The sequence below is a fragment of the Clupea harengus genome, chromosome 18 (genome assembly GCF_900700415.2).
Source record: "Clupea harengus chromosome 18, Ch_v2.0.2, whole genome shotgun sequence".
Lineage (NCBI taxonomy): Eukaryota > Metazoa > Chordata > Actinopteri > Clupeiformes > Clupeidae > Clupea > Clupea harengus.
The window spans coordinates 23,433,356-23,457,929 of NC_045169.1; the positions used below are offsets into that span (position 1 = coordinate 23,433,356).

General features: G+C 42.5%; 1 protein-coding gene across 1 annotated transcript; it reads left to right on the top strand.

Annotated features, from left to right (window-relative positions):
• The first annotated feature begins 8,069 nt into the window (after window positions 1-8,069).
• Window positions 8,070-10,496, top strand: LOC105899550 (apoptosis-associated speck-like protein containing a CARD). The gene is made up of 2 exons (XM_031585205.2): window positions 8,070-9,265; window positions 9,509-10,496. The coding sequence occupies exons 1-2, from the start codon at window positions 9,145-9,147 to the stop codon at window positions 9,772-9,774; spliced, it is 387 nt and encodes a 128-aa protein (XP_031441065.1). The 5' UTR covers window positions 8,070-9,144; the 3' UTR covers window positions 9,775-10,496.
• The last annotated feature ends 14,078 nt before the right edge of the window (window positions 10,497-24,574 follow it).

Consider the following 24,574-nt stretch of genomic DNA (forward strand, 5'->3'; position numbering starts at 1 on the left):
GCCAAAAAGTGTCCGGGTTACATAGTGTCCTTTTAGGCACAATATTAAGAGACTAAGCTATAGTTTTAGCTACACCTGCCTTGCAGGTATCCTGTAGCAAATTTCAACAGGTTTCGCCGCTAGCATCTCGTTAGCGATTAGCAATTACTTCGTTATGCTCTACAGTTAAAGGTGCTGCAAACAATTCCCTGTTTTGTGAAAATGTAATTGTGGGTGCCATCAGATATGTCTAATAATCACAACACATTAAGGACTTTCTTAGAGCAACACAACAAAGGAATTGCTAATCGCTAACAAGATGCTAGCGCGAACCTGGAACTTGATTACTTTGATACTATAACTAACTAGCGAGTCAACAACTTCCCTAACAGTCAAACATCAAGCACATGGTTGTTTTGCTTGGTTTATGGCAGGTCAAATACAGGCAAGCTGGTCTCAGGTAGAGAAGTATAATGGGAGATGCTCTGGGGTAAATTGCGTTATTGAGCAAGTCTGCGCAAGTCTGTCACTTCCAAAAAAGTGTCCGGTGACGTAATGCTAGCGTTGGTATAGCAACTGTCACTCAAGAGTCGTTCGAAAGCCAATATTACATCACCCGGACCCCTTTTGGCACCCGGACACCTTTTTCCATGACAGAGCTTTGATCCAGAGGGAGGGGAGGACTGAAGAGACGACTGAGTACATTGTAGTGTAATAATAATAATAATAATAATAATAAAACTTTATTTATATAGCACCTTTCATGCAAAAGAATGCAGCTCAAAGTGCTTTACAGCAAATACATAATATGCACAAAGAAATTACATGCACATAAAAATAGACATCAAAGAAACATAACTCAGATATAGTGCAAAAAAAATAAAATTATAATTAGAGATATATTTAATCTAACCCCTTAATATCACCAGTAGAGATTTAAATTAAATTAAAAGTATATATATATATATATATATATATATATAGTGCGAAGTGGTAGCTAGTTAAAGGCTAATGTGAAGAGGTACGTTTTTAGTTTTCTTTTAAAGATGTTAAGCGAGCTGGCTTCCCTGATGTCTATAGGCAGTATGTTCCATAGCACTGGGGCGTAATTGACAAATGCTGCGTCCCCGATTTTCTTACGGCTTTTGCTGGGAACCTCCAATAAACCAGTATTCGATGATCGCAGTGTTCTTGAGGGCAAGTATTTGACTAGGGAGTTTGCAATGTAACTTGGTCCTAGCCCATTAAGGGCTTTGTATATTAGGAGGACCTTAAAGTCAATTCTAAAAGTTACTGGAAGCCAGTGCAGAGCAGCTAAAACTGGACTAATGTGCTCCCTCCTCTTGGTTCTGGTTAATAGCCGAGCTGCAGAGTTTTGAATGAGCTGAAGTCTCTCAGTTGTTTTTTTCGGGAGGCCAGTAAGGATTGCATTACAATAATCAAGATGGCTTGAAATAAAGGCATGAATTAGTTTTTCAGCATCTTTTTAATTTATAAATGGCAGGACTTTAGCTATGTTTTTAAGGTGGAAAAATTATGTTGTTTTCATCACCTTGTTAATGTGAGACTTGAAGCTTAAATCTGAATCTAAAATAACACCAAGACTTGTAACCTCCGATTTAATCAAGGGAGTTAATTTCCCCAAATTATTAAACAGCATTTCTCTTTTTGTTTTAGGGCCGACTAGTAGGATCTCAGTTTTGTCCTCGTTTAACTTTAAGAAATTATTGCTCATCCACTTATTTATCGCCAAAAGACAGGTAGTAATGGAGTTTATTGCTGCAGCATCATTTGGCTCAGCAGAGATGTACAGTTGCGTGTCATCAGCATAACTATGGAAACATACATTGTGTTCTCTAATGATGTCCCCAAGTGGCAGCATGTACAGTGAGAATAATAATGGACCAAGGCAGCTCCCTTGTGCAACCCCAAAGCAGATGTCATGTTTCTTAGACACATGATCTCCAAGCCTGACATAAAACTCTCCCTTTGATGTATGTTCTGAACCAGTTTAATACAGAGTCAGAAAGCCCAACTAACTTTTCAAGACGATGAATTAGGATGTCATGATCAATAGTATCAAATGCTGCACTTAGGTCTAAGAGGACCAGGATTGAGACCTTATTTGCATCCAAATTTAGTCTGAGGTCGTATGTAAATGCATACTGTTAAATGCATTAAGCCTAACCATAAATCAATTAATTAATGATTCACTGGATTTGACCAGTATTGCTGCTTCGTAAAACTGCCTTAATTCAAAATAAGGTGGAACCAAGTTTGACTTGAGTAATTTTCTACTATGAGGCTAAAGTAATAGCAATATTTACTTATATTGCTTATATATAGTTACATTTCGTTGTCTGTGCTCTTCCCATAGATGAATCTGAACTGGAGGGGTCGTTGTCAGACATACGTGAGTCCAATCATCACATATTAATAATATTTACATGTATACTGTAAACTGTAATGACACAAACATATGCCAGTGAGACTAATAGCTGATTTTGACATCTATGTATGATTGCATTTTCTTAAAGAGCCTTTCACCAGGATTTGGTGTATTTTGTTGTTCACAGAAGTGTGAACTGTGACCTGTTTATTTCATTACCTACCTCTCTTGTTTGAAATAAAGGCATCCATTATTTGAGGGAAGCCAATGCTAGCTGTTTCATCATGACAAAATGTTTCCCATCTCAGACATACCTTGTAAAACTGAAATATTTGTAAATAAATTGTATATAGATTTGCACATTTCGGTCTTATTTCTTTTGGTTTTACAAATAGTGTAGAATGTTGGAAGACACACGATGAGATGCATCGAGTATGGGTTGATGGCTGGATAGTGTCAATCTCAAATGTTTAGTGCCTACAATCATGACCTGTTTTATCTGTGTTAAGGAGCAGGACATTGTTAGTCATCCATACTTACTTAATCCTCTTCGTCCCTAATGGGACATAAGGCTTCGACGATCTGCCTCCATCTGGACCTGTCTTGTGCCGCATGCTGTGCCTCGCCCCAGGTTAGGTTCATCTCCTTCAGCTCCGCTGTCACCGTTCGCCGCCAGGTGTTCTTGGGCCGGCCTTGCTTCCTTTTCCCAGGTGGAGTCCATCGTAGGGCGATCTTGGGGATGCGGTCCTGGTCCATCCTGAGAACGTGTCCGAGCCATTTGAATCGGCGGCGTTTGATCTCTAGCACCACACTGTTGCACTTCTTGCGTCTTCTTGTATAGATGTGCATTGGATATTTTCTCAGGCCAGAAGATTCGACAGAGTTTCCTGAGGCATCCATTATGGAAGGCTTCGACTTTTTTCATGTCGTGAGATGTTACTCGCCAGCACTCCGAGCCGTACAACAACACAGATTTTACGTTACTGTTGTAGAGTCGGACCTTTGTTCTTAAGCTGTATTGCTTAGACTTCCAGATAGTTGTTAGTCATCCATACTTTGACATATTTCAGGCCAGCTGCTATCTTATCAAATAAATAAATAAACCAACGTCTATCAAGATGAATTGAATACATCTACGTTACGTCTATGGATACTTCAATGTAAAATACTTTGAAACTCTTTGGAGCTGCAACAAATATGATAGAATACACCCTATATTTGCATTACAACTTCTCCCTAGGTTCATTCTTTAGATATGTGTCGAATTGTATTGGTCGGGCCATGCATCTGAGTTCGTGGAGGAGTGATAACGTTGTAGCCTACTGTACCCTTCTGTTAGCCTGGATACCAGACCGAACTTAGCCCCGCCCACAAATGTTTTGGTTGGGAAGTTCGGTCTGGCATTACTCCATTGAGGAGAAATTATCTGCGGCTCGATATCGGCCGTACCAATCAAATTGTTAAGGCGGGCTTTATACGATGATGGACAGATGATCAACAGTAACGTAACCAACCACGTCACCAACACACGAGTTGAATTCGTTTTCAACAAACATGGCTGCCGCTGGAGAGCTGAAATGTATAGATTCGAGTCCATTTAGACATTGACAGTGCATTCATTTTGAAAGAGGAACAGAGAAACGCGATTAAGGCATTTGTCAATCGAAAAGATGTTTTTGCCTTCCTTCCTACGGGATCCGGTAAAAGTGTAATGTATCAGCTGCCCCTGGTCACATACTACGTTGTTCTGATTGGTTGTAGGTAACCAATTGAGCGAAGAGGCATTTTTTCTCCTGGTTCGGTTGAAACACGCCCCATAATCACAGCCCAATGGAGCGATATCAGACTCATATTCTGACTAGAATTATGAGTATGACATCGTCAGGCTACCCTTCTGTGTGACCAACGCGCTAAAATGGACAGTGTGTATCCATGTATGGCACATTTGACGGAGCACTAATTGAAAGAACGACATATAACAGCCTATGTTGAAACCTGGACATGACTTGGACATTAGCTTAGGCAAATCATTTGGCCTAGCTGATTGATGAAAATAAAGATGTCCAGCGGTTGGATACCCCCAACAGTACCCGACGGGCCGGGTTAGGTTCGGCCAAATATTTAGAAATTATACTCTGGCTCGGACACATCAGCTCGAGAAGGCATTAAACATTCCATATTTAAAATATCTTAATAAGTAGGGAAGTCAACGTGAAAATTCACCCTAGTTACCTCAGGACTCTGGAGCTGCATATAAGTATATTTATTAGACACAATTGCAATCCGGCTCACTCAGCACAAGGCTGAAAGTGAAGCAATATTAAACACATCGCACAAGGTTTATATAGACAGAAGTTGAGCATTCAGCAGGGATAACCATGTGGTGGATTTCTGACGTCTGAGGCAAGTGTGGCATAACAAAATGGAGTGGAGCTAGGAATCTACAGAGCACGACTACGCCACCCTAGGAATTGCGCCCAGGGAAATAGTTAAGTTAATGAAACCAGCCCACTAGGGGCACACAGGTTCGTCAAACTGAGGAAGCGTGAGACGTGTCCATAAATAATAAATATGTTTTATTTAATTGCAACCAGGTAAAATACAAAAACACACGAACAGGGAACAGTAGGACAGACAAGGGACAACACAACAACCAAATGAACAGAACACAAACAGGACTGAGGCTTTCCAAGTCAGGAAGGTGTATTACGAGTGGGGTATTATCTCCAGGACACAGCAACCGTGCACTGCTCACACCAAATGCACACAAAAAAAAGGTGAATCCACACACATACACCCAAAATGAGTTTGAAATCACACACGGGAGATGCTACCACCACTACGTTGGGGAATGATGGACTACCTAGCCCTGCGGCACCCAGTACAGACAACGGGCCTCATTTATAAAATGTTGCGTAGAAACCATCCTACATTTGATCTCAGACGTTTTTTGAAATGGTCGTAAGTGTTATTCACAGAAAACGAACGTACGCCCAAAAAACACGTGTACGCTATTCCTGCATTTATAAATCACAAATGATCGTGGAATTGTGCGCAGCTGAATCTCCGCCCTCAAAACGCCCCTACTTAATCTAATTAGGATATTATCAATGCACAAACGGAGCGCATCCTCAATGCACAAACTCTCTGTGACAATGGCAAGCAAGAAAGAAACATGTAAAAAGAAGAATTATAGTGAGGCTTAAATCGACGTTCTGCTGATGGAAGAGCAGATGCGGGCCAAAACATTGTTCGAAAGCCTGTCAGGTGGCGTAGGCTAATGGCAAAAGCAAAGTATGTGGCATGGTAGAAGACACGTCTCCGAAGCACCAGCGGCCGCACCTGCGGAACGAGCAGCACCAGAAGCCGCATCTGCGGCAGCAGCACCTGCTGCACCAGCATCGGGGCCTCGTTGGCCATCACCAGCTTCCTCTTCTCATTCACAAAGGGACTTGAATGAGTCTGTTAGTGAGGTTGTTGCCGAACTCTGTCCGCTATTGAGGGTTCTTTGAACAAACGTGCCTAAATAAAACATTCTGAAGAAAATGAACATGTGTGCATTTATTCTTATTGGTATAGTTGGTGAATCAGCTCCCGTCTTCTCAGCGCAGTGATGTGCGTGTTCCAGTCAGCTGGGATGGGAGGGTGGTCATCTTGGTCCATGCGCATTTCGTCTTCTCTATGCCATGGCTTAGACAGATGTTGTGTAGCACACAACAGGCTAGGATGATCTGGCAAACCTTTTCGGGGGCATATAGCAGTCTCCCTGCCGATGCATCCAAACATCGCCACCTTCCCTTCAGCATGCCTATGCTGCGCTCCACTACCGACCGCGCACGGGCATGTGCTGTATCGAAGTGGGCTTCCTAGGCTGTCTGAGTGTGCGCAATCGGGGTGAGAAGCCATTGGGAACCCTGTTTTACGCAGAAAATCCTCTTTCACATTTCGTTGTTCCTGGGCACTGTATGGACATGTAATATATTTCGGACACAGAGGGATAATATCCTCTAACAACGCCAAAGCAGCCATATCTCCTACTGAAAACTGTCACTATCAGGCTTTTTATAGGCTATAAATTGAGCGAAATGTTTTACACGTGTGGAATTCAAATGAATACCTATTAGATGTGAATTTCATTCATGTATGAATTATTCAAATTGTTTAATTGATTTTATTGAGCGAAACATTCATTTGGCCTTTTACCATTAGCCCTATGGTGACGGTGGTGGTGACGATGATGATGAAACTGCGTGTCGGCGCTCGGAGAGTTCCGAATTCCTGCAGTACTCCAGTATTGCCACAAGGAAATGTACTTACACGAACTAGAACCAGACGTAGAGATACGTCCTTTTCTACGTCTAAGACGGTTTTTATAAATCTGTACTTAGACGTGGATTTGATCGCACGAACACTCTCAGATCAAATCTGTGCGTAAGTACATTTTATAAATGAGGCCCAACAACACATGGAATACAAAACAAACAGAACCAAACCAAAAGTAGCCACCTAAAGATGGCTACAAATAAACAGAAAAGAAATACGAAACAACCATTAACACACACACACGCAAACACACACACGCAGGAGCAGCTCTTTCAGACAGCAGCTGCCTGGAAGAGGGGCGAGACGTGAAGGAAGACGAACATCAAACGATACAATCACTAAAAGCAAAACAGCAGCGGCGTCAACCCACCCAGGCCAATTCCTATGGGAGAGATTGGAGAATGTTACCGCCACACAACGCTAGTATTACATTTAAAAACAGAGGCAGCAAGGTAGCCTACCAGGCATCCAAGGGCATGAGACGCAGGAGGAAACAGGCAGCAGCTACTCTGTGTCCGCTAGCTACATACAAAGTATAAAACGTATGGGTGAGTAGCTAGCTAAAACACAGCAACCATTCACGCAGAGCAAGGACCAAAACATACCTGTTGGTGGCACGCAACGAACGTATAACCCGTTTGAGTGAACAGGAGACGGAGTAATAGGTGCAAATGACAACCCAAACCAAACAGGCTTAAACATACGACGAACAGGTGGACTTGAGCTGAACGCACAGGTACCATGAATGACGCATCCAGATGGCATCTCGTGGTTCATTTATACGGGCTGGGCAGACTCGCAAAGTGTCACTTAATTACAGGTAGATTGAGAGGGACGGGGAGAAGCAAACAGATGGTAAAGTGACGTCAGATTTAACCCGTCATGCTACACAAGGATGGAAGTTTTGCACAAGGTCGGACCCACAGTTCGACCCTTCTTATCACTTCTGGTCTAAACATGCTCTTGTACATATGCAGACTAAGTGGCACCTACTATTCTAAGTTACACACTCGAAGACGACGGATGATGCCGGTGGGCTTTTGCAACCTGTTTTGTAACCGGTAGGCTTTTGCAACTCTGTCCATTCTGTTTACCGGGAACTACGTGAGTGCACTCGTCGATGCCCGAGTTTAATAACACTTTATAGTAGCGCTGTTTTAATTAGTCATGTTTGTGTTTTATGTGAGCATATTTCCGCCTTTAGCTTCACCTACTATAAGCGCTTGCCTTTCAGTTTAAGTGAAGAACGAACGGCCAGGGTACACAGACGTATATACATATATAAATAATAATAGTTCCTCGTTCACCAGGGATGATTCATCAATGACGTTCTCACTGACGAGGTCTAACCCCACCACGTTCCCTCGTCACGCTTGTTCAGTCATGTAAGTAACCAATGAGAGACACTCTTCGCATACTGTAGAGTTCGTGCGAGGAGCTAACGACTGGTCTTGGGTTGCAAAAGCAACAGTGAGGTATTGGGTCGTTGTCTTATCATTGTGGTCGTCCACATTTTATTTGAAAGACCATGTCAAAAAAGACGGTCAAAGATATGATAACTAGCGCCTTGGAAGATCTGCAGAAAAAAGACTTAAAGAAGTTCAAACTAAAGTTATGCGATCGTCAAGAAGAGCCGCGCGTCACCAGGCGGTCGGTTGAAGAAGCCGATGAGATGGACTTGGCTGATCTTTTAGTAAAGATATGTACGGAGGCAAAGGCTGCACAACAAACTATTGACCTCTTTACTGAACTTGGATTCAGTGATCAAGCAGAAAAGCTCAGAAAAGGTAAGACAGTCCACGGTGACGAAAACGACAACTGCCTTAGGCATAATTTTGACCAGCTCTATTCTATATGCAGATGTAAAAACATATATCTTCTACAAATTGGTAAATACAAACGCACAATGCTCTCGATTTCCAACATGAAAGCATATTTAAAAGAAAGAGCATTTTTTTTCAGTTCAAGTAGATCACTTCCTGAAAAAATGTTCTAAGGGATGGGCTTCCAATGTTAAGTTTCACTTTAACAACAGTCTTCAGTTTTAGTTTCCCAAAGCCAGATGGATCATAAACTTGAAGAGTTTCTAAAAGATAATTTTAGATAAGCAATGCAACAGGAAAATTTATAACGCATGTACACTTTCCAGTTAACATTATTGAGTCAGTGTACCATTTTGTTTAGGCCTACTGCCACATGAACTAATAGCTATCTACAAGCACTGTTTTTCAGTCAGAAAACCCAAAGACACTAGAAAAGATCATTAATGTGGAAGGATGTGCAAAAGGTTTGTGTATAGGAATAGCCTATATGCTGGTGTAATTATGGTTGCCTCTCTTTTCATCCATTATTGATAATGCAACCCTTACATGTTTATACTTGCCATTTGACTTTGTATGAAGACATGAAATGTGTATGACAAATTGTTAGTAGGCTATAGGGAGACAGACTGTATGAAGTGTTGGTATGTGCTGGATAGGCCTACTCATTGTACCTCTTTGTGGTTAGATGCTGTCGCTGCAGCTGGTTCAAGTCAAGCCAATTCTGAGAGCCGGACAAAATATATGATCGGAGGTAAGAAACCTTTACACTGTGTAGCCTGTAACAACCGTGATTTAATAAGTTATTACACTTGAAGGTGTTTGACTAAAGTGTACACTCTCATGTTTTGATATCTACAGCCAGTTAGAGTGGCTGTGAAGAGGCAAACTCACATAATATCATCCTCTCTTCAAACACAATGCTTTCTCTATTCCCCACTCCCACCTCCACCAAGTATTCATCTTGTCCCTCCACTTCACCCTCCTTGTTGTGTAGATCAGCACTTCATCGACAAGCATCGCATTCAGCTGATCGAGAGTATCTCCACGGTGTCACCCATCCTGGATCGTCTGATGTTTAAGAATGTCATCACCCAAGAGAACTACAGTCACATCCGCAGAAAGTCCACCAGTAAAGATAGCATGAGGGAGCTCTTTGAACTAGGCAGTATTCGCTCCACTACAAAAGGCAAAGACTGCCTATATGATGTGCTTATGGAGTTAGAGCCCTTCGTCATGGACGACCTGAAGGAAAGGTCGTAATGCCAAGGATTGTTCGTCTGTGTCACTATTAGTCAAAGTCCACCCCGTGAACAGGTGTGTGATGGCCCACCAAAACATGTGCTTGACTAGGAGTTCTCAATCCTGCCTTTAGGGGCCCCCTGTTTTTCACGGCATCCCTTTATCCCTGCTTCAAGGACACGTGATTGAAGTCAGTGTAATTACAATGCTATTGATTAGCTCAACCAGGTGTGCTCGGCTAATCAAGAGTGACACTGATGATTTAAGTAAGGTATGCAGAGCAGGTAAACATGGAAGACATGCAGTACAGAGTCACCAGTGCACAGACAGACTCTCCTTTAACAAAGACCACACTTCTGTGATGACATACCCACCCAATTAATGTGTCAGATTGTTTGGTGGGGCTCTACCTCTAGGTGTCAGCCATCTCACACATAACTAGTCATGAATATGTCAGTACTGTTGGTGTGAACACTAGCAGCATCTAGGTCCACCAGAGCCCAAACACAAGATAATTACCAAGTGTGGGCAGACTTTGATTATTAGTGATTTGCATGATGGGGAAGATTTGTCTCAAGTACATATTTTCATCATCATTCATATCATTCCATGTTTTTTATCAAGCTCTGTGTCAAACTGAAACATGTCATGATTGAGACTATCCATTGTTATTCCTTTGCCAACTATTCAGTTGTGTTAGTCCTTGGATGTCCTGCAATAAAATTAAGTCGTCTGCCCATAAATGAATGTATAATGAATATTTTTTTGATGGGATTATAGGTTATAGGTATTACATTCAGTCAAATCTGGAAATTGCACATTCCAAGGTAAATCAAATTAATACACCTTGTTTTTTTGCAGAAATAGATCTTATCTTGACAACTCCCAAAGAGGGGTGTTTAGGGAGGATTGATATAGACATTTAAGTACAATTCAAATATTTAAGGCAAAACAACCTGTGCCCTGAAAAACAGATGAACAACACAGTATGTCCATAATATTACTATTGATGTGGACAATGATACTTTGTCCATCGTTTGGCCATATGATTATATAATTTGATGGATGGAGAATCTCCTAGTGGCCTTGTGAGAAAGTGAAATTCCCCCCTTCTCACTGTGGCTTGAAAAGGGAGTTGGACGCCTGTTGCCCTACAAGAGCAGGAGAAAGTATTGGGCTTCCTCACCGGAATGGTTGGGTCCGGGCTCCCACCACGTCAATGGTTGAGTCCAATTAGGGCCATTGGACCAATTAAGCCCAAGTGTCTGTGGTATTTAAAGGGTGCCTCATTCCATTAGAAAAAAGATTGGAGAGGCATGGAAAGGAAAACGAGGGAAAGAAGGGGGGAAAAGAAAAGAGAGAAAAAATATATTTTCCGGTTCGAGTCCCACCTTTGCAGAAATTGAGGTTTGCGTTATTTACTGCAAAGTTCATTTTTATTATTGGAAATGACAATTTGTTTGCATATTACTTTTTATTAACCTAATATTAGCGAGATATGGATAATTCTACATTGAATATTTCAATGCAAGTTCATGTACAGTAATGTGTGAGGTACTTTAATTGTTTCACAAAATATTTGTGTTCCAGTTAATACAACCTTCTATCCACAAAACACTAAAGAACAAAGGAGAAGTATACATTTTTGTTGTAAACAAACTTGTATTTTCAATAACCAATTAAACAACAACAACAACAACTATAATATAATAATATATAACAGGAAACATATACAGAACTATATACAGAAAGTGTGAAACTGGGAGCGAAGGGGTTGAGGGGCACGAGCCCAGTGTCCATGCCTCTGGGAGGGGGGAACAATTTTTTCGTTCATTTTTTATTTTTTTTTATATCCTCCAACCACTGCTCCTTGGGAACAGCCTCTACAGAGGGGCAGTATATAATGCCCTTGTATTGGCTGTGTCCAGTCTCCGCTGTCCTGAACTGCCTGCATTTCTTGCACGTGTTGTGCAGAGCAATGCAGGTCCGTTTTCGGACTGAAGCAGGAATGGCTGGAGAGGAGAAGCGAGGAGAGGCTGGCGAGGAGAGGCTGGCACCCAGAGCCTGTGGAGCAGCACCCAGCACAGGCCCCTGTGAGGTCACTGGACCCAGCATGAACAGCTGAGGACCCGGGGGTGGAGGAGGGAAGAGTTCTTGCTGGGGGCACAACCTCACAGCCACCGGTGTCGCAACTGCGGACGATACCTTCTTCTTCACCTGTGCCTGCCGTGCCCACGGTAATGCCAGCCGGGTAGTAATGGTGAACTGGGCCTGGTTGGGGTGGGGCACAGAGGGAAAGTATTAAGACAATAAATGTTCCTGACCTGCCTGTTGGTGAGGGCCAGAGAGAGCTGGTGCCTCAGCTCCACCAGATACTCTGCCATGCTGTCAACTCGGTCCATGCCTGGCACGCCAGAGTCATCCACAGCCTGAGAAAGAAATGAGCGACACATTCTTATTTTCTTTGGTATTTTTGTCATACAGATATGCAATGATGAGGGCTGGGTAATATTTATCTTGTTGTCCAATGTCAAGTCTCTATTTGATCATGTGACGAGACGATACGGTATAGCTAGTTTAGGTCCATCCCACCACCCTACCCAGGCCGTCGCCGCTGAAGTGTCCGCTTTTTCACAAACTCAAATCTGGTCACCCTATATTAGTGTCCATACCAAAGGTGCATCAGTGAAATTTATTTTTCTTCTTCAGACTTGTAATTCTTAAAATCACATTTCCATGACATGTATGCCATGATGTTAATACATTCTTCTCTTAAGGCAAATGTGCATGTGAATGTGTTGCAATAACACAGAGGGAACACCTTCCATAAAAAAAATACACATCTGACTTGCAAATGACAGGAATCACACAGTAACACTGAAGCTCAGGATTACTATCGCTTACGAACGAGAGAGAGAGAGAGAGAGAGAAAACCTGTCAAGCAAATTACCCTATTAATGTTGGCTAAAGAGTGAGATCTTTGTACCCTGTGTATGTATGAACTCAATGAGAGGAATCACACAGTAACATGTAAGATAAGAAAGACCACATGACAGTAAATTCATTCCTGGACCACGTGACAGTAAACTAACTCAGATGCTATTTGACCAAACTCCAATGTGTTATAATATTGACTTCATCTCCAAACACCAATGTGTTATAATATTGGCTTCATCTCCATGGTGATGAGCAACTTTGTTCTGGGAATGCAAAAGAGGAGGCTTGAGTCATTAGAGAAAACATGACCTCCATTTCCAGCTCATGGACGAACAAACCAGCAGATGGAGCCCAAGAGTGAAGACAACTTGATTGAGCTGATTCTATTAGAGTGCAGAGTGCAGCATGACCACTGGGGGCGCTAGAAGGCCTTTGTTCATGAGTGCAGCTCACAGAAAGTGAGCATACGTGGTATAGATGTAGCATTCCCCTCTGCCTTAGTCAGAATGTGACAGGACTGGTCTCAGTTCAGTGAAGTTCAGGACTACTATTGAGTTAAGAACAAGACATTCATGATTAACTCCATGTTCACCACAACTCAGCAAGCAGAGAGACCAACCTGTCAGATATCTGCCTGTGGTCTGACATTCTAAGCGTCTGTTTCACACATTGGCATTTACCGAAGTGTTAAAGTTAACACCTTTTTTCTGTGCTCATGTTCATGATTAACACCAGCATCTTCTGTGTGTCAGGCAAATATGACACACATGTGCTTGTGAGTGAGACAAAGACAGAAAGAGAGAGAGAGAAATAGAGAGAGAACACTTCTCAAACAAATTGCCCCACTAATGTTGACTAAAGAGGGAGATCTTTGAACCCTGTGTATGTATGATCTCAGTACATGATGAATGTATCATCTTTAGGTAGACCCAAGCAGGGCACCTCTTTTGATACCTGCTGGTGGAAGATGGAATTGTTGGGGCCCTGTGTGTGTGTGTGTGTGTGTGTGTGTGTGTGTGTGTGTGTGTGTGTGTGCGTGTGTGTGTGTGTGTGAGTGTGGTGGGATCAGAGCAGTCGTTTCTCTCTCCTTTGACCCGCTGGAGCAGCACCCTCTCAAGTGTTCTGATTGCTTGGTGAAACTGGATCATGTTAATCATTTTACTGGCAGTTTGGGAACCATAAGAAATTCACACTAATGTTTCACATTAATGTTTCTCATTCTCAGGCCTCTCTGTGCATGATGGTTTTGCACATATAAACACAGCTGACTTACAGTAGGCTATGTGTCCTTACTGCTGACATAGTCTTAGAGCCGATAAAACACATTAGACATTAACACACCCCCAGAAATGTTCTAGAGGTGTTAGAGAGTGATAAACTTGCAAAACGTGGTTTTGACCGTTTATCTCCGATGCCACAAACATGCCAAAGTCAGCCATTGTGGACTGCTTGTGTAAATGTCCAAAACAACCGCACCTACACTCTCTGTTTCTTTCTTGATCAATCTTTTACAGACCTCTGTTGTAAATCAGAAATTACATTTCAGAAATTATATTTTATTTTAATATAAGTGTTTATCCATGTATTTGATCTTTCGTAAACCTATTGGAAATTGTGTCACAAAAAATATATATATTTATGCTTTAATTATGCTTTCCAACATGGTGACAGTGCCTGTAACCACATAATATCTCTCATTGATGAAAGGTACATGCAAAGCCTGATGAAGAGACTTGAACAGATCTCTGTGGCACTGAAGATAGCAGGTTAAAAAGACACATATAGTGCAATTCTATTATTTCTCCTGTGTGTTGGAAATACACTTAAAAAGGCATTACAGTACAGCTGCTATCATCCAAAATTGTTCACTTTTGTGAAAAAAAAGCATGAAACTTTGCACACTTACTTCTTACCATGAAACAATCAATTTGTGATATGGATCCAAGCTAGCTAAAGCTCTGGACTCGAGACAAGCGCATGCTCTAAAAATGCTGAAATGGAAACTAGGCTGAAAAATTAATTGCTTAAAAAAAAGGTCTTAAAATACAAAATTGAACTCGGAACTGATATACAGTATGTGTGGCAAATGTGGTAGGAAATGTTTAAGATATAGTCACATGACCTCTTTTTACAGATACATTTGCCTAGCAGAATTTGACTGCTATTCAGCCCTGGGCCGTGACATGCACACGTACACGTACGCGCACGCGCACACGCACACGCACACGCACACGCACACGCACACGCACACGCACACGCACACGCACGTGACTGCCATTCATCCCTGGGCCGTGACATGGGCCTGGAATTGTCAACTGGGGCCTGTTTCCCACTACCCCTCCCAAAGACCCTCCTGCCACACACACACGCACACGCACACACGCACACGCACACACGCTCACACGCTCACACGCTCACACGCTCACACACACACGACTGGCATGGGGGATGGCATCATAGAGTTACACACCTGAAAGGCCGGTCTTATACACATAACACATTCTCTCCCTCTCTTTCTTACACACACACACACACACACCTACACACACGCACACTTGCAGAGTGGAGGTGCACACCTTCTCATGTTGATGTTCAGAGTGGTTATAAACATCTCAAGCAGTCATGACATGTCAGATGTAGGGAAACTGCTTGGATGCCTGCCATGCTCTACTGGGGAAGACGAGGATAAGGGAGTACATGTTGAAATTAATAGAATTTATGGTTTTGTCTTCTGTTAATACAGACAGATTTTATACCATGTATTTCGAGACCCAGACTTAGATTTGATCAGTCAGGAACAGGTTTAATCGTGTAGAATGGTGGCCATTCCAAGGGAGATAAAGCCTGAAGTTCCACTCATAGCTTGACCTCAGACTCATCTGATTATCCAGCCAAAGATTTGCAGTTAAATGCACTGAGTATAAGGGGTGTCACCCTCTATTCAATAGGCCTTGGAGATAAGGCACTTTGATTTGACCAGGGGGAAAGGAGTGAGACCACTTATCACACCTCACTCCTTTCTCAGGTCAAACCATCATAAGTATAATCACCCAGAAATCCTTACAGTCTAGCCTAAATCCAAATAACGGCACAATTACAACTATATATAAGATGTATTGAATTATTGACTATGGTATATCATTATGAACTCTAAATCTTAATTTCTGGTTCCTTCAACATGAGGGTGCTTATCCATATGTTTGTCCTCAGCCCCATCTTCATACTGTAGCTGAGCATTTCAACAATGCCATGAATGCAACACCTCAGCAGCCTGTCATGGGAGTGAAAGGCCCAGGTCGACTCATGAAATTGGACACATTTCAAATGGTCCAAGGCTTTGGTCCTGAATACCGGCACAGAGTATGCCTCGGGGTTACCAGACAGCTGGCCAGTGGCGGCTCCTGAAAAAATTCTCTATTTGCAAGCTTAGAATGTGCATGTGCCTGTTTGCACGTCATAAATATAGCAATCGTTAGTTATGCTTTTGTCAGACCTCTGAACTATTAAAGATTCTTCACTCTGTGATTCTCTTCTGAATAAATAACACAAGGGCAAGACATCAGACCTTTCATGAGATCTTTATTTTTCTTCTCACTGAAGAAATTATAGATTAATTTCTACCACAGAGTACACTTACAACACGTCAGTATTGTACTTCACATTAAACTACTTTAATGTACCATGACCAGGGGTCGTGCAGCAAGGCAATGATCCGAAATATTAGATAATTAGATAAACCCGTTGATGTGTTATGTGATGAACTGTACTTGCAGAGGCCTTAAGCTGTGAAATTGCTTCAAATATGATGAGTGCTTGCCTGCAACAGGAAGTGCTTCTGCTAGTGTAGCTTCCTGAGAGCGTTGCCTAGCAACGAGTGCAGCTGACAGGAAAAAGGGCCTCACTATTTACAAGAATGTGTGGAGCTGCACAGGGTTGAGGCTACATCTTTTTACCACAAAGGTTACACAGCCTGCCTAGTACAGGAATAAGCGTCTAAAGGTGTGGGTTGATGTTAGCAAACAAGACCAGACCAGTTTGAGACCAGTGCACTGAAACATTTTGAAAGAATGAAAAAGTATACTGAAATACAACTTCAAACACTTCATTAAAGTAAACATTCTATAAGTGTAGTAATATATACATATAAAATATTCAATTCAATTCAAAGTTACTTCTCGACTGCCAGTACCAATTACAATTTTCTCTAGGGAAATTTACAGAGCCCAGAGCCTGAGCCCCGAAAATTGGGCCAAGGAAAGACTCCCTTTTAAGAGGAAGAAACCTTGAGCAAAACCACCACTCAAAGGGGGGACCCATCTGCTAGGGACCAGCCAGGTAGAGAGATACAGGTAGGAAAGGAAGGGGGGCAGAAGAGACGGGAGGGGAGAAGGACCCTATACACCCTATACACATAAAAGAGGATATAATATATTAGCACACATGCAACATTTAAACATGATACAAACATGATTCCTAGAAACATAGTGGAAGGTATATATGTGAAATATACAGAGTGGATACAAATGGAGAGATCCAACTTCCAAAGTATAAGGCCATGGTTATTACAGCCTTATCTTGCATTTTCCAAGGGGCCGATTTGGACTTTGGATGTTAAATGCAGCTATCATTTATCTAGTCACTTATTTTGGCTGGTGTAACCAGTTTAATGCATTATCATAAGTTCTGCTTGCAATGTCGTCCGGTACTTATAGATGCTATCACTGCTTAATTATGGGCAATGATTCTATTGGGGCAGTAGAGGTACAAGTTTGCATCTCTCTTCAGTGAACTCTCATGAACTAATGTTCTTCTCTGTGGGGTTTTGCATTGTAAGTTTGCATTTCTCTTAAGTGAACTCTGATGAACTAATGTTCTTCTCTGTGTGGTTTTGCACGTGTGCCCATGTACCACTTGCTTGGAACAACAAGTTAGTGTTCCGAGAAGTGTTTGCTTCCGTTATGAAAGGTAGACCTTTTGCAGAAAGTTTTTGCAAGCTTAGAATGTGCATGTGCTTGTTTGCACATAGATCATAAATATGAGCAATTGTTAGTTCAGCTTTTGTCAGACCTCTGAACTATTTCTTTTATTCTTCACTCTGTGATTCTCTTCTGAACAAATAATGTTGTGTGGGCCCTGTGTGTTTTTGTGAGGGATGTCTTATGTGTTTGTATAACTTGTAACTGAATGTTAGGAGTGTGACTCTGTGGGCTATCTGCCCTTGGACAATGGGGATGAAATGGTTTATGTGGGGTAATATGAACTGTACAATACTTGGATTGATAATCCAATTGATAATTGGAGTGAACTGCTGACTAACACTATATGTGTTGGAATGCGTAGGAATGAGTCAGCCGTAATACCCACGTGCTTTCTGCTGCCCTGTTCTTTACCCTATCATGGCCAGGCATTCCGCTGAATCAGGATCAGTTCGAAGACACGGCTGCAGGCATTCAGTGAGGCTGGGTGGCCGCAGCACAGATTGGCTGAGCCATAATTGAGGCGAAAATAAGAGGACTTACAGCGGCGAGATGCAGGGAACCGGGGAGAGGATTCCACCACCGAGCCAAGACCACAGGCTGCGAGATCCACGGCGGCCGTTACTGCCTTCGCTGCTATCATCATCATCATGCCACGTACTGGTCCAACGCCAACTGCAACGTCCGAGTCCCGAGGGAGTGCGAGCCGAGTGGTGACATCTGATGAGACATATTGTTCTGCGCTCTCAAACTTATCCATAGGAACGCTGATTTCCATAATCCATTGCAGTGTGAATGGGCTGCCGTGATTGTTAACCATTGAGGGCTCATCGCTCGTTTATTGTTGACAGGTTCCGAGGCAGCACGCAATCCAACTCCTGGCGCTTCCGGGAATCCCGAGGAGTGACGTCATCCTGGTTGGGGAAGCTGCATCGTCCCCATGCCAACGGTAGCGAAAGGGCGTCAAGTTAAAAGTCCCGGCCACCCGTGAGGCCCTGGCCTGTGCACCAAACTAAAAGTCCGGCTATGGCAAGAGAGCTCTCCGCCGGCCCTACACCTAGGTGGCCTGGTGTTGCAGTCTGACTGATCCAGTCCTTAGTTTGTTAGTTTTTTTCTTTTCTTTTTTTTAGAAAATAAAGGGATTCCTCGCTTAAAGTGGGTTCGCTTGTCGACAATAACACAGACAAGACTGTTTCATCAGATCTTTATTTTTCATCTCACTGACAATTGTAGATACAATTAAATGGACAGATTTTTGCTTTGATCTAGGTAAGTTACGTAGCTTACTGCACACTACAAATAAATTCTGTCACTCATTTTCAATGCTGTTTTATTATTCAGAAAGCCTACTGTGTGCTGCAATAATCAGGGGAGAAGGGGAGGGTCGACAATCGTAAACATGGCTGATGAATTCAAACACATATAGGGATGACCATGCCTGCATACATGTGTTAAATGTACACAATACATACAAACATAACATGGTATATATACTGTACATGATGCACACAAAATTGATAGTGGATACTGTGGGGAGAAAGCATTGAAGTATTGTAGAACAGCTTAGTGGGTATACAGTTACGAAGAACGATGAATAAAATGTTCAACATGAATTCCTTAGGAGGTGTGTTCTTGCCACGCAACTCATCACTCAACTAATTATTTTTTTCAAGTCGTAAAATAACACCCAAAGAAAGGCATCAGATCGAGCACAGTGATTGGTTGTTTTTACTAACACCCATGGGCGGAGTGACAGGCTACCATTGTGCTCTTATAAGAGGTGGAGTTTTCTTCCCCTCCACACACTCACTGTTGTTTGTGTGTGCGTGTGTCTGTGTGTCTGTGTCTGTGTCTGTGTGTGTGTGTGTGTGTGTGTGTGTCCATTTGCTCTTATAAGGGGTGGAGTTTTCTTCCCCTCCACACACTCAGTGTTGTTTGCAAGACTGATTTACATGTAGACAGGATCCACACTTTGCATACTGAATAAGACAGTAATGGCAGGTGAGTATTTTCTTCGAACTTTAGTACATATTCATATTTGAAATTGATATAATTGAGCAATATGACTTGAGTGAGAGTATAGTTGGTAAAGGATATCCCTGTGGCTGTAATGCTGCAGATATTAACAGCCATGGAACAATTCTGAACAATACAGTGTGTGTATATATATACATATATAACAAAGTCAGATATTTATGGAATGAAATCAAAACTAAAATCTGCTATTTACACAATAACCCACCGGCCGTGGTAGTATAAACTTAGCATAACTTGCCTATGGCTTGACTAGCTATGAAGAAAAACAGTTTCACGGGTGTTCTCCCTCCTGATGGATGTTGCATGTTGTCTGCCTGACCCCTCCGTATTGCAACCTCACTGCCACAAACCTCTGGACTTCATCAAGCAGGGCCACAAGAGTATTGATCAGGCCTTCAAAAGTACAGCTATGCATTTATGAGCAGCCAAATCCCCCCACATAAAATCCTACTGTTCTTTCTGCCTTAACCCCCAACTGAAACGTCTTCAATGCTTACAGAGAAGGCTTTCCTTTATAAGTAACGTTGGCCTCCATTAATTGAGCAGTGAACCAGTGTTATATAATTCTATTTTGGCCAACATTGAGTAGCTAAGTTGCCTGTTATTACCGAGCAATGTGGGTAGAACTAAGTAGCCTGACGTTACATTTAATTTTTTTGAGTAAGACTACGATTTCAATTCTATTATATCTTGTATCTATTTAACATTTGTCCCAAATAAATATTAATAATCAATGTACTGTACATACAACAGCCAATTGTTATCTATTATTAGAGATTATTGTATATATCATACTACATTCATATAAGACCTTATATTTGTATAAATATCTGAGTTAATTTCACATATATCTGACTTTATTCAATATATACTGTATATTGATAGTATTATTTTTATACCATATATTGGAGACTTAGTCTGAGTTATGATCAGTTCAGGAAACAGGTTTAATCTTGTACAATGGTGCGCACCAAAGGAGAGAGAGAGAGACAGAGGTATCACTCAAGGCTTCAACTAAGACTCTTTCTAAATCAGCCATTGTAACATTTCAGTCTATATACCCTCTGAGTATAAGGGGTTGTATTCATGAGGCCCAGGGCCGTCAGGGCACTTTGACTTGACCAATGGGAAGGGAGTGAGACCACTTATCACACCTCACTGAGGTCAAACCATCCTAAGTATATTCAACCAGAAATGCTTATATTCTAGCCTAAATCCGAATAACAGCAACAGTTATAACTAGTATATATAAGATGCATTGAATTATTGACTATGGTATATCAATATAAACTCTTAAATTCTGATTCCTTCAATATAAAAACCAATAAATAGTTCCTGTTTGGCTTGCCATAATATTACACTACAAACATTTATTTAAAGAAACACTATTTGTTTTATTCTTAACAGGCCTGAAAGAAATGAGAATTGTTCTGCTTGGGACGACAGGAGATGGTAGAAGTAGCAGTGGGAACACCATTCTAGGGAACAGCTCACGTAAAAAGTTCCTGACCAAGTGTTCACCCACCTCTGAGACTTCAAAGTGTGAGGTACAGATGGGCCTTAGAGCGGGAAAAGAGACTCGGATTAAAATAATTGACACTCCTGTTTTTTTCGACACTCGTATGTCTGATGAGGAGCTAAAGCCTGAGATTGTGAAATGCATAGTCACAACTGCACCAGGACCTCATGCCTTCATCATCGTGCTTAGTGTGGGGAAATTCGCTGGAGAGGAACTTGCAACTGTGGCAAAGATAACACAATCCTTTGGAGAAGATGCCTTAAAATATTCAGCAGTCCTGTTCACTCACGGTGATGATCTCGATGATGATCAGACCATTGAGCAGTTTGTAGAGCAGAGTAAGGAGCTGAAGGAGCTGGTGGAGAAGTGTGGAGGCCGATGCCACGTGATCGACAACGAAGAATGGAATAAGGAGCAGCACGAGTACAGGAGCAACAGGGTTCAGGTGGAGAAGCTGCTGAACACCATTGAGGAGATGGTCAGACAGAATGGAGGATGCTCCTACACTAATGAGTTGCTGAAAGCAGTGGAGGAAGGAATACAGAGAGAAGAGGAAGAAATCAGAAATGAGAATCCAAATGAAAAGTCAGAGAATAACATCAAGGCAGAAGCCACTGGCAGATATTCAGAGAAATTCATCCCCCAGTGTGCAGGTCTGGCAGTTGGGGTATTAGTAGGTGGTTTACTTGGTTTTGGATTAGCAGTAGGTGCAGTTGTTGCCCTTACACAGGCTATAGTACCTGTTGTGTTATACACCGCTGGGGGCATTGGTGCAGCTGCTGGAGCAACAGTAGGAGGTTTAGTGGGATTTGAGGCAGTGGAGGACGGAGACACTGTACGTGACGCTGTACACAAGGGAGCCAGAGCAGCTTGTACTAAATCTGTTATAGCAGAAGTCAATGAAATTGCCTCTCAATTCAAAGAAGTTTTAGAGACGACAAGAAAGGTTATAAAAAAATGAAAAATTAATGAATGAAAATAATGAACTTTTTTTGTACCTAATTTTCATAGGGGTTACCAGCGAACAAGCTCTGCACTGCAGTAATTATGGTTACACTTGTTTAACTTAATTTGTTGTGACAGCTGTTGATCAGTTTTCTTAAGCATAATAGCTAACTGTTAATGATATTATTATAGTCATCAGAACCAAACAATAAACCAGATGTTTTGGTTTGTGCTTTATGGAGGCATTATTGATTAGTTAGTCAGTATTTACATCTGATCTTCCACTGTAGTATTTCTGACTAGATGTCTAGCTGAATTCCATAGTAGGCCTACTTACCATTGTAATACAATTTCAGTAAATAAAACTCTGCAAAAATAAATGTATCTGTTGGTTTATTATATGAGTTTGCAACTGAAAAAGAGACAAAAGTGGAGCTATCAGCAAGACCTTGTAATGGCCTGTGAGGATCTTGTGGAGGACATAAGGGGATCAGGGGAAGAGGAGGGAAAGCATACAGCTGGCCCAACGGCCAGTCTTGGGACAGAGCCTCCTGACCCAGAGGTGCGCATTGGTCCCTTATGGAAAACCACATGTGGCAGTGAGTCGTCTCTGACGATGCAAACAGGTCGACTCGAGCTCTGCCGAACTGAGACCACAGCTGAGCTACCACACCCGGGTGCAGTCTCCACTCGCCCGGGAGTGGGCCAGACCTGGACGTACCCTGGTCTCGGGGATGCCAGGTGGGTGAGGGCCCACACCTGGAGGCAGCGCAGAGACCTGGTGCCCCCCTGGTGATTTATGTGGTACACAGCGGAGGAGTTGTCCGATCTCACTAGGACATGTCTGCCCCTGATAAAGGGGGAGAAGTTCCACTAGGGGTAGATGAACTGCCCTCAGCTCCAGCACATTTATATGCGCGCCCCTCCAGCGGGAATCCCATGTACCCTAAACCATCCTGCCTTCCCAAAACTGTGGACACAACCGCCCTGAGGGATGGGATGTTCACCAGTGTTGCCCCATGAGTTAAGAGGGCCTTGTCTCTCTAGGGACGTAGTGCGTGCCTGAATGGCCGTGTCACCTTGAGTTTCAAACGCAAAAGCATTCAACCAGCTCTGCAGCGGCCAGGCCCTGAGGAGGCCTAGTGGGACCACTGCAGCTGCTGCTGACATTGTGCCCAGCAACCTCTGATACTGCACCAACTCCAGTCGTCTGCCCAGACAGAACTGGCTCCCCAGGGCTAGGAGCTTGGACACCCTCTGTGGGGTGAGCGAGGTGCGCATTGTGACTGGGTTTAGTTGTTAGGTTTAGTTGTCTCCCTCAGGACTCACACGCATCAGCCTTCCCTCTCTCAGCACGTAGCACTCCTTGCCACACACTGCAGCCCTAGGAACGTCTTCTTCTCTTTTTAACTTATATGCACTTTTAAAGTATGAAATATTTGGTCTTGATCTATGAGTACATTTCCTTTACAGTTCAAAGTCACTGTGTGAATTATAGTAATCATATTTAATTCAAATTATTATTATGTATTTCCACTGCAAGTGCACCCCTCTGCTCATCTACTCTACTCTATATGGTCTGTGTGCCCTTTCTACACACAGTTCCCAGCACAGAGAGGAAACCAGACCCAAACCACAACCTCTCACCTCCTCCCAAACATAGTTCCAAGAAGTGCTGTATTACTGGAACAAGGCCACAGTTGCTTTGCCGTTGCTGACAAATTAGCATCTTTGGTTTCACACATTGGATGTTTGAGCCCCATTTTGACTGGCAACTGACCAGCCATAGCCATCTTTGACGGCGTTCCTTTCTCCTATGTGTGTCTGTCTATGCATCTGTTCTGTTAAGCAGTGGTCAGTTGTGTTCAGTTCTTTAGTGTGTCCTGTGTTTCATGATGCATTTTGAGACACTTTGATGAAGAAAGGACATACAGTGTATCTACCGAAGCAGAGATGAAGCTCCGCCATGGTAGTGCAGCCAGCAGTAGCAGGGCTAAAGGGGAAGTGAGCACTGTGCCTTTAAGAAGAAAAAAAAATAATGGGGACAGTGGTGAAGTCACTGAGGTATGAGGCTGTTTATCGAATGTTAACTATGCCAGTTTTAGTTGGCCTGCGGTTAATTTGTTTCAAGGTTAATTCACATGTGTTTCAACCCTTTTATGGGGTTCGGGTCTGTGGGACCCGTGTTCATTTTTTATCAAAACAAAAATACTACGATTAATTATTTTTTCAAACTCATTGGCCTTGGCTAATTTTCTGCGAAAAACATACATCAGACCACATTTTCATTGACCGCACACCGTAACCCCCCCTTACACATTTATATTACATACAGGGTGTCCGTGTCCACTGGATGTTTCTCCTTCCAGGAAATCCATGGCACGGAATTTGTGGCGATACGCCTCTG